The sequence below is a fragment of the Dendropsophus ebraccatus genome, chromosome 9 (genome assembly GCF_027789765.1).
Source record: "Dendropsophus ebraccatus isolate aDenEbr1 chromosome 9, aDenEbr1.pat, whole genome shotgun sequence".
NCBI classification, from domain to species: Eukaryota; Metazoa; Chordata; class Amphibia; order Anura; family Hylidae; genus Dendropsophus; species Dendropsophus ebraccatus.
Window position 1 is genome coordinate 26,730,841 of NC_091462.1, and position 17,477 is coordinate 26,748,317.

The following is a 17,477-nucleotide window of genomic DNA, read 5'->3' on the forward strand; positions in this document are numbered from 1 at the left end:
TTTGCAGGTATAAAAAATTTTGCCCTCCAGGAAGACTTTCTATAAGATTTTGGAGGTGTCTGGGAATTTTTCACCATTTACACAGAAGTGCAGGGGTCAGACGCTGATGTTAAATTGGAGGGCCGCCTTGTAGTAGTCTTTCTAGCTCATTCTAAAAAAAAAAAAAAAACCCTCCATGTGCATAATCCTTTTCCTCAGTGGCCAGTAATGATCACTGCCGTTTCCATCAAGCTGAAATCCTATCCCTGTGTTGTGGTGGTTTGAGTCCACCGTCTGGGGATTTGTGGTTTACAAGCTATTGTTGAGGCCTGATTATATCTGTTTAAGGTTTAGAGTTCTTGTTTTATAGCGTTTTATTTTTTTCTTCCCACCATTCAGATTTAAAAAAAAAGTGTTTAGTGACATATCCGTTCTTCATTCCCTGCCATAGTTCAATAACACAAAGTTTATAGAAGGGAAGAAAAAAAAAACTCCATCCTAATGAGAAGAGAAATTGTCTTGATGTTTTTAAGTGAGGTCGGACAAGTCCGTACCTGCTGGTTTCTAGAGAATAGAATCCTCCGGACCCTTCAGCCAGCGTATAATGACCCTCAGCGTAAACACTTTGTTCCTTTATTATCGCTTTAAGGGGTTAAGAGTATTCAACGCTTCCGACTCTTGGAAGAAGCAAAGTCCTTGGCTGCACCTTTAGGCTCAATCCTAATTGAGGATTCAAGTGCCGGCTTTCGCCATGTTAAATAATTAGTCTAATTTATTTTTTTTTAGTTCCTATAATTGTTCCCTATAAAAGCCAGTAATTATGCTGTAAAAGGTCTGCCATAAAGCATCTTCGTTCCCTGCATACAGCGATCTGTTTACTGTGAATTATTATAATATCAAAGTTTATGAGACAAATACCCAGATATGATGAAATTCATGTTATTATCACCAGAATTAGTTCTTTATTAGTAACATAATCACTTTCCGTGGCTGGAACCCGCATGGAATAATTGGTATCCAGTTTAAAGTGGTATTGCTATACACTGTCACATTCTGATCCCGGTCACTTAAATGCAGTGGATGGCACTGTGCTGGGAAAGACAAATCACCATTATGTGGGATGTCCACAGCTAGTAAAGTGTTACCTCATTGTATCAATACACTATTGCCTTATGAGATGGGAATTCCTCTTTAACCCCTAGACGACCCAGGGCGTATAGTTACGCCATGGAAGTCTGTCCCCAGACGACCTAGGGCGTAACTGTACGCCCTGGGTGTTTCTCCCGCTATGAAGCGTGCTCCGGAGCGGAGCACGCTTCATAGGAGGTGGGGGCCGGCTGCAGTGAGCAGCCGGGACCTCACCGGTAATGACACGCTGCAGCGATCGCGCTGCCGCGTGTCATTAACTCCTTAAACGCCGCGGCGTTTAAGTGTAAGTGACAGGGGGAGTCCCCTGTCACTTACCGATCGGGACCCCCGCAGTGTGACTGCGGGGGTCCCGATCAGTAAAACGGACTGCCGGAGGTCTCTCACCTGCCTCCGTGTGGTCCGATCGGCGATCTGCTACACTGAGCCTGCACAGGCAGGCTCAATGAGCAGATCGCCGAGAACACTGATCAATGCTATGCCTATGGCATAGCAATGATCAGTGTAAAAATCCAAGTACTGGATGTAAAAGTCCCCCAAAGGGACTTCAAATGTGTAAAAAAAAAAAAGTTAAAAACACTAACACACAACCCCAAAACCCCTCCCCCAATAAAAGTTGAAATCACCCCCCTTTCCCATTATATAAATAAAACATATAAAAATAAATAAATAGATAAACATATAATATACCGTAGCGTGCGTAATTGTCCGATCTATTAAAATATTACAAGCGTCATTGCGAACGGTAAACGTCGTACACGGAAAGAGGGAAAAAAGTGCGCGGATTACCGATTTTATGTTACATTATTAATAAAAAAAAAATTATAAAAAGTGATCAAAACGTCCGATCTTCACAAATATGGTATTAATAAAAACTAGAGATCATGGCGGAAAAAATTACACCCCATACAGCCCCGTAGGTGAAAAAATAAAATAAAGTTATAAGCGTCACAATAGGCCCATTTTATTTATAATTAATTGCCAAAAAAAAGGATTTCGTTTAAAAAAAAATATATAACATTAGAGAATCTGTGTAACCTGCATATGGTTGTGTTCGGACTGACCTATAGAATAATAGTATCATGTCGCTGTTACCATATAGTGCATTACGTAGACACAGGAACCCCCCAAACGTTACCATATTGCATTCTTTTTTGCGATTTCACCAATTTATATCTTCATAAATAATATATTTGGAATTCCATCATACATGTTATGGTAAAATGAATGACGCCATTACACAGTACAACTATTCCTGTAACAAATAAGCCCTTACATGGCCTGTAGATAAAAAACTGAAAGTGCTAGAGCTCTTAGAAGGGGAGGAGGGAAAAACGGAAACACTAAGATTAAAATTTGCGCGGTCCACTGGGTCATTTTGGGCCTAGTCCTCAAAGGGTTAAAAGGGGTTCTACTGCGAAAATCTTTTTCTTTCAAATCAACTGGTTTTCGAAGGTTTTATATAGGTTTGTAATTTACTTCTATTAAAAAATCTCAAGTCTTACCATACTTATCAGCTGTTGTACACTACCGTTCAAAAGTTTGGGGTCACCCAAACAATTTTGTGTTTTGCATGAAAAGTCACACTTTTTCACCACCATACATTGTGAAATGAATAGAAAATAGAGTCAAGACATTGACAAGGTTAGAAATAATGATTTGTATTTGAAATAACATTGTTTTTACATCAAACTTTGCTTTTGTCAAAGAATCCTCCTTTTGCAGCAATTCCAGCATTGCACACCTTTGGCATTCTAGCTATTAACCTGTTGAGGTAAGCTGGAGAAATTGCACCCCATGCTTCTAGAAGCAGCTCCCACAAGTTGGATTGGTTGGATGGGCACTTCTGGCGTACCATACGGTCAAGCTGCTCCCACAACAGCTCAATGGGGTTCAGATCTGGTGACTGCGCTGGCCACTCCATTACCTATGATAGAATACCAGCTGCTGCTTCTGCTGTAAATAGTTCTTGCACAATTTGGAGGTTTGTTTAGGGTCATTGTCCTGTTGTAGGATGAAATTGGCTCCAATCAAGCGCTGTCCACTGACTATGGCATGGCGTTGCAGAGCGATAGCCTTCCTTATTCAGAATCCCTTTTACCCTGTACAAATCTCCCACCTTACCAGCACCAAAGCAACCCCAGACCATCACATTACCTCCACCATGCTTAACAGATGGCGTCAGGCATTCTTCCAGCATCTTTTCATTTGTTCTGCGTCTCACAAACATTCTTCTTTGTGATCCAAACACCTCAAACTTGGATTCATCCGTCCACAACACTTTTTCCAGTCTTCCTCTGTCCAATGTCTGTGTTCTTTTGCCCATCTTAATCTTTTTCTTTTATTGGCCAGTCTCAGATATGGCTTTTTCTTTGCCACTCTGCCCTGAAGCCCAAAATCCCACAGCCGCCTCTTCACTGTAGATGTTGACACTGATGTTTTGCAGGTACTATTTAATGAAGATGCCAGTTGGGGACCTGTGAGGCGTCTGTTTCTCAAACTAGAGACTCTAATGTGCTTATCTTCTTGCTTAGTTGTGCAACGCAGCCTCCCACTTTTTTTTCTACTCTGGTTAGAGCCTGTTTGTGCTGTCCTCTGAAGGGAGTAGTACACACCGTTGTAGGAAATCTTCAATTTCTTAGCAATTTCTCGCATGGAATAGCCTTCATTTCTAAGAACAAGAATAGACTGTCGAGTTTCAGATGAAAGTTCTCTTTTTCTGGCCATTTTGAGCGTTTAATTGACCCCACAAATGTGATGCTCCAGAAACACAATCTGCTCAAAGGAAGGTCAGTTTTGTAGCTTCTGTAACAAGCTAGACTGTTTTCAGATGTGTGAACATGATTGCAGAAGGGTTTTCTAATCATCAATTAGCCTTCTGAGCCAATGAGCAAACACATTGTACCATTAGAACACTAGAGTAATAGTTGCTGGAAATGGGCCTCTATACACCTATGTAGATATTGCACCAATAACCAGACATTTGCAGCTAGAATAGTCATTTACCACATTAGCAATGTATAGAGTGTATTTGTTTAAAGTTAGGACTAGTTTAAAGTTATCTTCATTGAAAAGTACAGTGCTTTTCCTTCAAAAATAAGGACATTTCAGTGTGACCCCAAACTTTTGAACGGTAGTGTATGTGCTGCAGAAAGTGGTGTATTCTTTCCAGTCTGACACAGTGCTCTCTGCTGCCACCTCTGTCTGTGTCAGGAACTGTCCAGAGCCGGAGCAAATCCCCATAGACTTAACTATAGAACCTGACTCCTGCAGTGAGCCAGGGAAAGAAGTGCCCAGACACATGCATCTTCCGGCCCTAGCTGGTTGACAGTAGTGGTCTGAACACCCAGACCCCAACCAATCAAAACTTTTGACATGTTTGTGCGACTTATCAAATTAATATGATTTTTTTTTTTAGTGACAGTAACACAAAGTAGAAGCCAAGCTAGCAATCAGATGAAAGCTAAGCAGAAACTGGACAGTTGCGCTTTAAGAACAAACTTTACATCTCAGTCAGGTTATATGTCTAACCAAGTCTGAATTTTTATTTATGTTGTAATGAGGAACAAACTGTACGACCTAACAATTGAACCTATGGAAAATAAAGCGTCCAGCTTGGAGCTGTATATGTATAACCTTTATCTCAGGCCAATTTGTTTTCTCTTAGGCACTAATCCACGGTCTGAACAGACATTACTACTCTATAACTATTAACTACAGGAAGAATGAGCTGGAACAAAAGGTGAGTGTTACTATTGCCATTAACAAATGGTTCATCTGTGTATTCATATTGTTCACAATACAGAAGACCGTCTGCAAGAAACAGTAGAAAGAACAACAAAGCAACACTGATAAATGTGCTAAAAGAGGTTTTGCGGGTTGGCAGTTCTTTTAAAGGGAAACTATCAGCAGGTTACATTGCTGATAGTTCCCCTTTAAGCTAATGTGTTTTGGTACAGAGACAATATAAAAAGCAGCTATACCCCCCTACCCTGATTCCCCTGCTAACCCTACCTGGCTCTTATTGCTGACTGCTAATTCCTGTGAAATTTGTTAGGACAGGACCTGTCTGCCCAGCCAGGTCAGTTCCTGTTCCTGTTGAATGAAAAAAAAGAGAGAATTGCACCAATAGAGTAGATGTATATAGCTGCTATAATAATAATAATTATTATTATATTGAGTTTTATTTTTTGTTTTTTGTTTTTTTAGTAAACTAAACAATTTTTAATCCTTTAGACTTGCGCCATATGTAGTATGTTAGTAGTAAAAATATTTTATTATGATGACGTAGGTAAAAAGATGAATTGCAAACCATTGGGTGTAGATATCCACATGAAGAATAAGCTATGTCAGTTGTATAGAGGACTATCTACCTCGTGCTGTTTGTGCCGCTCTTCGATGTAATAACATTTGTAAATTGATGCCTGTTGCTTTATGGCATGTCATTACTGCAGTATTAGGTCCCTTAGGTAATGAGCCTGTGAACGTTCCTGACTCGTGTTGTCCGTTACCTCTTAGGCATATTATGTGACATGAACCACAGAAGTAGTGTAAAGCTGTGTTCACATTTACCGTATCCGCTGTAGATTTGATGCCATGAAATACTTAGTAAATACTGTACTTGTGAATGTACCTTACAGGGGGTTTCCGATGATTAATCCTATTTTCAGGTGTCTAATAAATTAACATAAATTGATAGTTATTTTACTATGTTTCTGTTGTGTTTGATGCTTTCCTTTTAATGGGTACGGTTGGTTCTGCTGTTTTTTCTGTTTAGTGTACACTCAGCAATGGACTTTCTGTTCCTGCTGTTCCCTTTAGCCAGGAATCCAGCCTACTCAATCTTCCTCCCAGTTCACCCACCTAAATATATCTTGGCCCACAGGAGCCACCCACATATTAAGAGTAGTTCTGCACTGCTACCAGTAAATACAAAATAACTTTTAATGGGGCACTCTGGCCATTTAAAATTTGTATATAGTGCTATGGCTGCATACAAAATAACAAAGATCCTAACAAAATAACAAAGATCCTATTCCTATCCCACTGAGCTCCCCCCAGGGTCTTCCTGCAGCATCTTAGGGTCCCCGGCTGAACACTCCAGCCACCACTTCTCAGACACTCCCCTTGGCAGTGACAGCCTGCTCAGCCAATCACTAGCCACAGCGCTCTCCTGCCTCAATCAGTGATTGGCTGAGCAGGCTGTCACTACTGACATGAGTCCATCACGGAAATGCCAGCGTTCAGCGGAGGACCTGAAAACGCTGCAGGAGGAAACCAGGGAAGCATGGTGAGGTAAGAATAGGATCTTTATTATGTATGTATGTGTGGGTAAACCTTTTCCTTGCTATGGATAATCTGTGTATATTTAAACCCAACATCCCTGCTATCTCCTTTGTTTTAGTTTGGCCTCTTTAAGTCAGGCAGGTCCCTCCATACATGTCTTGTTAAGTAATTAGTAACTTTCTGCAAATTTTGCATCTTATAATAACTTTATTGACAGTGACAACAGTGCTTTGTTTGTTTCAGTCATTTTAGCGTTGCTAATATTTTCTTTTGCAGATGCTGTTGAACTTACACAAGAAAAGTTGGATGGAAGGATTGACACTTCAGGACTACAGTGAACACTGTAAACTCAATGAGACTGTGGTGAAGGAGATGTTAGAACTTGCCAAGAATTATAACAAGGTATCAGCATGTGCTATTGTCTACCTGTTCTGTCTACATGTTCCATGTGCTGCATTTTAGTCAATCCTACAAGCGACCGACTTATATTAGCTAACAAATATAGCTGTATAGAACTAGGATCCCAGAATCTTTTTTTACAGGAGAAAGTGATGCTAATATATGTCTGTCTGTATGTCACCACATGCACAAAATCTTGCAAATATCTCTGCCTTAAGTGTGATACCAGTAGTGCAGTGATATAGTGGAGGAGTCCATACATTGATTAGCTGCAATATTACAAAAGTCCTTTGACACCCGCTCTGCTGTGTTCAGAATTCTCTCTGTATACTATAAGATGCAGCTTGACACTACTCTTCCCTGCTTCATGCTTGTTAGAACAAAGAAGCTTTATCTTATAGGAATACACTGAGACTGTATAGTTTGAGTTAGGTAACAGAAGTCTGTGTCACTGACCTATCATTTACTGCACTTAGGACTTGTGCAGCGATACGACTCCACTCTCTCTGGCATCATGGGAATCTCATGGCATGGCATCTCATTCACTTCAATAGTAGAAGAGGCTGCAGTACACTGGTGACCCCGCTACACAGGGAACAAGGGCCAACTACTTCTGCCTCTGTTCTCACTGTAGTACGGGCGCCACCAATCAACTTTTGATCCATTGTTTTACCGTGGACAACCTCTTGAGGTGGGACCCCCCTTTTTGATATGCTGACAGCTGCTCTCTGTCAGGTGGGAGGACTCATGCTGAAAGTCCTGCCCAGGGCACCAAGTGAACCTATGCAGCCTCTGCAGACATCTTTATTGCAGCAGCCCAGGCTAATGTCAGGCTGATAGAAGCGGTTATGATGGCGGCGCTTCCCCTCTATGTTAGCTCATTACTAAAGCCTATTTACATATATCAGACAGACGTTCCAGTCACCGTGCAGTGGGCTCGGATTATATCTCAGCCTGTAGCCTGTGTTGTCATTTCATTTTTTTTTTCCCCCGATGTGGCTGCTGCCAGTGGATGAGAGTGGGTGTCAGGCATGGCATTGAGAAGCTTTCCACGTAGCTTTGGTAGGTGAAATCTCTCTTGTGGTTTCACAGTCACAGTCTGCAGTAGACGGGAGGGAAATATTCCTCTTACTTCTGGATTGTCAGATTTAGTAGGTGCACATTTCTTCAATTGAAAGCTTGTAATAAATATAGAGGTAGGAACGCAGTGGCCGTATTTATTGTGCCGCTATAAATAGATGTAATGATACTAAGTTTTGCACAATGCAATAAGAAATAGCTATAATGACTTTCCCTCAGTTCCTATACAAGAAGTGCCATAGACGCTTAATAAAATTCTGTGTTCAGAGATGAGATGAAGGGGCACAGAGCATGCACTTGTCTGCTTCTGCCCCCTTCCTTTGCCCAGAGATTATAGAACTTAAGTTAAATAATTTCCTCCCGGCAACTAAACCTTCAAATTATCCCTCAAATTGTGAAGCTAGACCTAAAGAGGTTTCTGAGAATACAGAAATTGTGCAATTTTTACATGTTATTGTTGATCCTTGTAATTTCCTGTATGTACAGCAATAAGTTATTTTCTAACTACCCCTCCCTTCTATTAAGGCTGTGGAAGAGGAAGATAAGATGACACCTGAGCAGCTTGCCATAAAAAATGTTGGGAAACAGGTAAGTAACTTCTATACTCCGCCATTAAATATGATCATTGTAGTAGTTGTGAAGGGCTCTGTGGCTTTGTACTGTTACCGAGGTGGAGTGGCATGGAGGGGAGCAGACTTCAAAGCCGGAGCAGCAGAATGCAGATAGCAAAAAAATAATTTACTTTGTTCCTACTGTAAATTCACTCATCTCTAGTATTGACCGGTCAGGGCCTTGGTGCCGATTGCCCCACTGATCTCTAGATACAGCCAGAGGTCGGAGCAGCGTCCATCTGATTGCAGAAGATGCACTACATAGACTTTTATAATACATCCCATCTCCTACAATAAAGTGTGATCTATCTATCGCGCTCTCCTCACACCAGTAGGAGCCCATCCTCTCACTAGGATATGCCACACATGGTGGGGGTTTCGTCTGTCTTCCTTCCCAACGACTACTGCCAGAAATGCTATCAACTCTAGAACTGCTCACTCCTGCCGGCTCCACTTTGCTTTTACCAGCCAGCCGCATAGATGACCATTTTAGTTAATGGCACCAGTGTGTGAGATGAGACTTGTATGTAACCTTAGTGATATTATTACATGGATCATGGTTACTGACTTTATTTTTCTTCTCACAGGATCCCAAACGCCATTTGGAAGAGCACGTGGATGTGCTGATGACCTCAAACATTGTCCAGTGTTTAGCCGCCATGTTAGACACGGTCGTATTTAAATAACCAATAGACTTGAGAGCGCGCCTTCTGGTTTTCTTAAGTGGGTTATATATGAAAACTGCAGTCAGCCTTCTAGACTGTCTCGTTCTTTGATAATACTTTGTATCAACTGCAATAAGGTTCATTTCACAGGTTGTTTCTTTTTTGTTACTATTTCATGCAATTTAGTGTTTTGTTATGAAATGAACCTATTCTGGTCAAATCCTATGTAAATATATGGGTTATACAGACATAAATCAGGCTCGCGTCTAAAGCCGCTGGCTGCGAGGGGGTTAATGCTTGTTCTTTATCAGTTATAAACTCAGTTCCACTTGACTCAAAGACATCCAAGAACAGGAGCTGCTACTTCAGATGGGGACATCTGGCATTGTGGGTGACCTGGGAGCAGCGCAGTAACACCTCACCGTCTCTGTTGTGTAATTACGTCTGTTCCTAGATGTCAGCGACTTTACAGACTACAAAGTTCTTTAAACATTCATCAGGGCAAATTTTATTAAGTCTGCATTTAATATATGGGGAATCCATGCTGCAAGTGTTGCTACATAATAAAAAAATACATTTACACCTTTTGAGTCCTTGGTTTTTTGTTTGTTTTTTTCCCCTTTAAACTTTATCATAAATGAGCTTTCCCATTTTATGTAAATGAAACTTAAAGGGGGTTATCCCGGGGAGGAAATATTATCCCCTATCCACAGAATAAGGAATAGCTAGCTGATCGGTGGGGATCCAACCACTGGGGACCCACACTGGCGAGAGCAGAGGTCATTTATCCACAAAGGCAATGAAATGGCAGCATCACTACTTTCGCTGTCTGTGTTCCAAACATGGTCCCGTCCAACACATCATAGTATTTCGAAGTCTCATAGAGAATTAATGGCTTGGCAGTCCAGTATGTGCACTGCTGCCCCATTTAGTCAGAGGACGATTGACCTCTGTTTTAGCAATCAGTGTGGTCTCAGCAGTGCGAGCCCCATCGATTAGCCAGGGTTTTCCCAGTAATCTATTATGATGGACTTTTCTTTGGATGGCTCGCCAGTAGAGATGAGCGGACCTCGAGCGTGCTCGAGTCTATTTTAACCTGATCATTCAGCATTTGATTAGTGGTGGCTGCTGAAGTTGGATAAACATCTAAGGTTGTCTGGAAAACATGGATACAGCCAATGACTATATCCATGTTTTCCACATAGCCTTAGGGCTTTATCCATCTTCAGCAGCCACCGCCAATGAAATGCTGAACAATGGGGTTCAGATGGACTCGAGCATGCTCGAGGTTCGCTCGTCTCTAGTCGCCAGTATTCAGTCAGTGGACGTCCACTTTCTGCCATTCGGCTGTTTTAGGGAATGCGGGTGCTTGTGAGTGCCACGACCTCTTCATGCTGTACTAGCTGTGTACATTCCATAGCTGCTATACCTGGATTTGTAGCTTTTTCTATTCACTTTATTGGCATGAGCTGAGCTGTACTCATCTGTCCACTCATATCCCCCTGCTGTAAGCACGCCTCATAGCCATTAAGTCAATAATCAGGCAAGAGGCGTGCTTGCGGTAGGAGGAAAGATGAATGAAGAGAGATGACTCCATGACTTAGGGGGTCATTCATACCTTCCGCGCAGGGTTCGTATATGTGTCAGTGAAGATTTAAACAGCTTTGGCATCATCATGAAGGATGATTATTACGGGAGTTCCGAAGTCTGTTCTGTAGCACATCGTCCATATATCCAGACACTTCTACTTACATACAACACAGACAGCAAAGTTAATGGCTGAAAACATTACTCAGATGCACATTTCACGCATATGTATCTAATGGGTATTAAATTACCTACATTACACTGTGAAAAAGCTGCTGACAGATTCACTTTACTTGTATCCAGTCTGGATAATCCTCAGTGAGATAAACAGATCTGATACATATAACAAATTAACAAGAGAAGTATTCGTGCTGCTGATGCATTTAGCCCACTTAAGATTGTGTAGACTATATACAATCGTATATAAGCTTGACCAATCAGGTCTCATTCATATCACGTTTCGGACCATCGCACAATGGTCATAGACTTGGATAGAAAGAGTGTGGTCAAGTTCACAAATCAGTCGTTTAAAATTTTTTTTTCCAGAAATCAATAGTACAGGCGATTTTAAGAAACTTTGTAATTGGGTTTATTAGCCAAAAAATGCATTTTTATCATGACAAAAGCAGTTTGAAGCTCTACACCCTGTCCTTATGGAGAGGGGAGGGGTTGAGAGGGATGAGGCACCAAAACAGGACAACAAAGAGTTAATTTACAGCTACTTCACCGGGCTATCTCCTCTAAAGTCAGCGCTGACCTCTGAATACCGGCTTTCACACAGGTCCTGCTGTGTAATCCTTTTTTTCTCTGCTGGCGACTAATCTCCCCCCTCCCCTCTCCATAGGTTAGACAGGGCATGACTGATGTAAAAGAGTTGAGATTCCCTGATAATGAGCAGTGAATGAGAGAGGGGGGGGACCTGGGGAAAGTCTTTTTGAATGCAGATAATGGCATATTTGCCTAATAAACCCAATTACAAAGTTTCTTGAAATCGCCTGGACTATTGATTTATGCAAAAAAAATAAAATAAATTATACATATATATATATTTTTTTATGTGTGTGTATATATATATATATATATATATATATATATATATATATATATATATATATAGTATATATATGTGTGTGTTTTGAGACTCGTAACAGGCTCCACGGACCCCTTTTTTGCATATTCAAATTTTGTATGGGACAATCAATGGAGACTCTTAAATGAGTACTCCATTGGAATTTTTCACTGTTCTCCCTGAGTTCAGTGATTGTTGTGTTTTGTTGGTCTATTTATTATTGCCCCAGTAGCCAGAATCCTGCTCCACACTGACGAGGGGCAAATACCCCGAAACTGTAGTCTGTGGATGGATGCCTAGCCTTGGTAACCCTTGTCTTATGTCGTTATACTCGCCCAAAGCTCGTAACAGAGTGAGGACCTGAGGGACTACGTATCAGGGTGGTTTGGTGCTCTCCCCACTAGGAGGCACCCCTTGGCAATGGGCTTCCTTCTCTGGAGAGAGGGATATCTGGCTATTCCCGTGTTTTGAGACTCGGAACTGAGGCTCCACGGACTCCTTTTTTGCATATTCAAATTTTTGTATGGGACAGTCAATGGAGACTCTTAAATGAGTACTCCATTGGAATTTTTCACTGTTCTCCCTGAGTTCAGTGATTGTTGTGTTTTGTTGGTCTAATATATATATATATATATATATATAACAGTGACACTTTAAGCCTAGTGCTCCACAGCAATGTTTGGTTGCATGAAGCATTAGGATGACCGGTATGTGACTTCACTTTTTTTTTATTATTATACAGAAAATGCAACCACAACTATAGAAAAACAACGTTGTACATAAGTTGCAGTAGTTTTGTGATTGTTGCCTTTTATCTGGGCAACTTCATGCTGTAACCCTAACCTTATGATGGGAAAAAGAACCTCATGAATACTATCGCAGGAATAAACCCATCAATGAGGAGCTCACACAAGATATGGGATATAGCGGAAGATGTGCATTTATAGCACTGGGTTCCTCTTAGATGGTGCAGACAACCTGGCAACACCTGGTATCTGGTCCATAGTTGTCAGAAATTGATAACAATCAAGGATGATATAAGAAGTTCAAGAATTACATTTCCATTATCTAATCCATTTCAAGGAGGGGGTTAATGTGAACTAACTTTCCTCAGAATGTTATACTCAATGCTGCAGAGAACAAATAGGGTAATAAAACAAATGGTACCCATCTCTTAGCCGATGTTTTCAAAGTTATGAAATAAACTTCTTCAGGTGTTATAGTGTGCTGAGCTGTAGCATGCACGTCTTCTCTCTCCTCCACCTTCTCCACTGCCCTACGTAATTGAGATTCTGAAAGCCAAAACCTGTACATCAGTCATGCCAGACGGAGAATAGGGAGGTGTGCATGCTGAAGCCCTGTATGGCCTCAATGATGCTTGAGCCATTAGAAACCACACTATTCCTGTCCTCAGTCTGGGTGTAATTTTGCAGCTCAGTTCCATCAAAGTGAATGGAGGTGAATTGTAATACCGCACATAACCTGAGCACAGGGGTGGTACTGTTTTTGCAAACAAGTAGTTTTTTTTTTCTTCTTCTTCTAATCCTGGATACCCACTTTTAAAGGGGATCATATGAGGTTATCAAATATAATAAAATCTCGACTGCAGATTCTAAGTTGTCCTGAGCAAATCTTTTGCCCAAGCAGTAAAGGTCACACTTTCTGTATTACAGCAGGAGACTACATAATAATTTACTGTATCTCCTGATGTCACATCACAGCCAACACCACATGCTTCTCCTTCAGCGGAGCCCCTGCCTGTCTGACCAGCAGCTATGTGACTGTGACAACACATCAGTGAGATGACCGAGGAGAGTCCCAGTCAGAGTCCTGTCTTTATCCTTGTGATCAGCATTGACACTATTCCTAACTGAGTCTAGCGGCTTTACAGTATGTATAGATAGGAGCAGGTGTCAGATGTAACATAAAGCTGAGTCACAGTCCGAAGGTGGGCACTGTCAGTGTAAGCGCTTCTCACGGAAGGAGAATAGTAATGAGTGAACTTAATAGACTTAAATATAAGTTAAATATACCTGATACATCTAAGAACAGCAAGTGTCTGGATTTATTTTACTTGTAGCATACAGCTTAAAGCGAATGTGCCATCATTAAGTTTTGCACATGGATAGAACGGCGGCCTAGTTTCTGCGTACGGCACTATTCTATTCCCGGGCACCGGCCTGGGCTGCAGCCGCATCATAGAGGGGCGGGGGTTTCCTCCCACTGGGGGTGGGCTGGCCCGCCTCTAGTGCTTCAGCCCGAGAATAGAACGGCACCGTACGCGGGAACTGGGGCGCTGTTCAAAGAAAGGACCGAGGCATCGGTGCCATCCACCAACTTTAAGTGCAAGATTTAAAGTGAATGTACTCATGGTACATTCAATTTAAAGGGGTACTCCAGGCCGCCGTATTTTTCAGATATGGCCAGGGAGGCGGTGGTTATGGATGCCGGATGTCACTTACCTCCCCGGTTCCAGCACCCAATCCCGAATCGCGGCGCCCTGTTCGGAGGCCGCTGAATGGCTGAGCTGCCTGGAGACGTCACGTCTTGTGCGGCAGCTCAGACCAGGAAGCGGGACGGGGGTACGGGGCGCCGCGATCCGGGACTGGGTGCTGGAACCGGGGAGGTAAGTGACATCCGGCATCCATAACCACCGCCTCCCCGGCCATATCTGAAAAATACGGCCGGGCCAGAGTACCCCTTTAAGCCCTGCTACATTTCTAGCAGGGATTACATGTCGCAGGAAGTAGCAGGGAACGGGAACAATGGAGCAGTTACTGCAGGGGATCAGGGTAGACGAGTATCTCTTCCTTTTTAGTTTTATACAACCCCCAGCCACAAATTCTTTTTATCCTTGGAAAACACTTTTAAGTCTTAAATAAAGTTCTCCCTTTACATTGACATAAATTCAACAGAAAAAAAAAAATCTTTTTTTCTAATCTCATCCGACTCATTTCTAATTTTGAAAGATGCCCTAGATCTATGAATATTATGTAAAAATATATTCATCACACGATGCAATTATATTCCTTGTCTGTGGTTAACAGTAGTTGCAATGTGTTACGTTTCTAGGAATGATTGTGTATGTGGTTTTTATTCCAGTTGTAGCTGTAATAATTGCATTGCTTCGCTTTCCATAAAAGGCGCACCGCACCGCACAGAATTTACAGTTTCATTGGCATCAGATACGTCTCCACTCGGCTCCCCAAGGCAAATATGTTTTCTACCTAATTTACACTTCATTAATTGGACTAACTCCTCCCCGTGAGGGTCCCTATTGAATTTCTAGCATTGCGATAGGTATTGGTGCCAGAAATTTCAACCTACACCCAGGCATGCAGATTACATTAAGACGTATTTATTCTATTTGTGGTTCATGATACTTAAAAATGTGCAATATGAACCATGTATATTACTATATGTGCCTTATTTCTAGGGCATCTGACTACAAAATCTACTCAGGGACACAATTATTACCATTTACACCAGGAAACTAAAACATTTGGGGTCAAAGGGGTTACCCAGAATAAACTAAACTCCATTCACCTAAGAGGAACTGAGCTGCAAACCCACACCCAAACTGAGAACAAGAGTGGTGCTGTTTTTGGAAGTTTTTTGAGTCCTGGAAAACCCCTTTAATGCAGATTTTCATATTCTGCCCCTTGCGGGATGGTAATAAAAGGAAGGGGTTACAAGACATCTATGTATTTATTTTTCTTTTATTTAATTAGATGTAAAAACTTAACTTTTTTTTTTACTTCCTCGGAGGCAGCCATTTTGAAGGCACTCGATATACCACTATTGTATGAAATAGTACAATGGTGTATAGCTACTAATAGTTACATAGTAGTTACATAGTTAATACGGTTGAAAAAAGACACATGTCCATCAAGTTCAACCAAGGAGGGGATGCATACAGGGAAGGGGGAGGGATGATAAGTTCTATACATATGCATTTATATTATTTTGCTCTAAGAACTTGTCTAGCCCTGTTTTGAAGCCCTCTACTGTTTTTGCTGTGACCAGATTCTGTGGTAGACTGTTCCACAGATTCACAGTTCTCATGGTAAAGAAGGCTTGTCGCCTCCGGAGATTGAACCTTTTTCCTCCAGGCGGAGGCAGTGCCCTCTTGTCCTTTGAGGGGGTTTTACCTGGAACATCTTTCCCCCATATTTCTTGTAGGGGCCATTTATATATTTAAATAAGTTAATCATATCTCCCCTTAAACTTTTCTTCTCCAGACTAAACAAATGTAATTCTTTTAATCTCTCCTCATAACTAAGATGATCCATTCCCCTTATTAGTTTAGTTGCCCGTCTTTGTACCCTCTCCAGCTCTAGAACATCCTTTTTATGAATCGGGTTCCAAAACTGGACGGCATACTCCAGATGAGGCCGCACCAAAGCTTTATAAAGCGGTAATATTATATCCCTGTACCGTGAGTCCATGCCTGTTTTAATGCATGACAATATCCTGCTGGCCTTAGAAGCAGCTGACTGACATTGTGTGCTGTTCTGTAGTCTATTATCTACAAGTACACCCAGATCCTTCTCCATCAGCGACTCTCCCAGTGTAACTCCCCCCAGGACATATGATGCATGCGGGTTATTAGTACCCAGGTGCATAACATAGTAATCCACAACTATCCAAAATGTGTTTACACACTACCACAAAAAAGTTGAAAACTGTTCCTTTTTTCTGACTAGTGTTATCCCTTTCTGGAAAATAAACTGGTATTCTGGAAAAGTACCGGTATTATACAGATTAACCAGTGACAGTCTAGTGGTGGGGAGTTTACGCCATTGTATACTGTGTGTAATCTGCTGATACCAGGAAACTTAGGAAAGACTAGTGTAAAGGGACAAGGACTAGGATGTGGGCATACTGATGAGGGTGCGGGCAGAAGCCATGGGCCTGGGCATGCTGAAACAGAACCTGCTGCTAAGGGAGAACAAGAACACCTAGTGCAGGATCCCTGGCCACCGCTCCTGGTTAGCAGGGACACGCAGTAGGCCACTACTGAATGTTTTGCAGCACTAGCAGGTGTTGACTTGGTAGCAGAAAACGCAGCCAGTCAGTTTGCCACCATGCAGTCTGAAGTAAGGGTAGGTTCACACTACGGAATCCGCACGGAGAAGTTACGGCGGATTCTGTGGCTCGTACCTGATCACAGCCACGCGCATATCCACCGGCTTCATAGACACCATTCTATAGCCGGGCCGATTTCGTGTTCTGCCAAAAGAATAGACATGTCAGTTCTTTTGGCAAAACGCGAAATTGGCCCCGCCATAGAATTGCGTCTATGGCACAGGCGAATACGCACGCCGCCGTGAACGGGTACGAGCCATGGAATTGGGAATATAGCACAGTTTCAACCCTGACAATAGAAAACACCCACCAAAACATACTGACCAGGCAAGGAGAACATTAACCAGAGGCTCAAAAAAGACACCAATAATAAGGAAAACATTCACATAGGCTAGTGATGAAAATTCACAATTTCTTCTTTATTAATTCTTAGGATCCATAAAAACACAGGAGACAGCTTCACATGCTCTCTGGACTAATTCCAACACGTTTCCGATGCAAACCCATCTTTATGAGTAAGGATTTGTTTGCATCGGAAATGCGTTGGAATTTTTATGGAACCTAAGA

The 17,477-nt window shown here is 41.9% G+C and overlaps 1 protein-coding gene across 1 annotated transcript in view; it reads left to right on the forward strand.

The window, feature by feature from the left end:
• The window catches only part of PSMD14 (proteasome 26S subunit, non-ATPase 14), a 66,192-nt gene extending 56,444 nt beyond the window's left edge, over window positions 1-9,748 (forward strand). Inside the window, exons 8-11 of the mRNA XM_069985109.1 lie at window positions 4,793-4,867; window positions 6,688-6,813; window positions 8,416-8,478; window positions 9,089-9,748. Coding sequence (XP_069841210.1) covers window positions 4,793-4,867; window positions 6,688-6,813; window positions 8,416-8,478; window positions 9,089-9,187 — 363 coding nt within the window. The 3' untranslated portion in view covers window positions 9,188-9,748. The remainder of the gene's footprint in view (window positions 1-4,792; window positions 4,868-6,687; window positions 6,814-8,415; window positions 8,479-9,088) is intronic.
• Window positions 9,749-17,477: the final 7,729 nt, after the last annotated feature.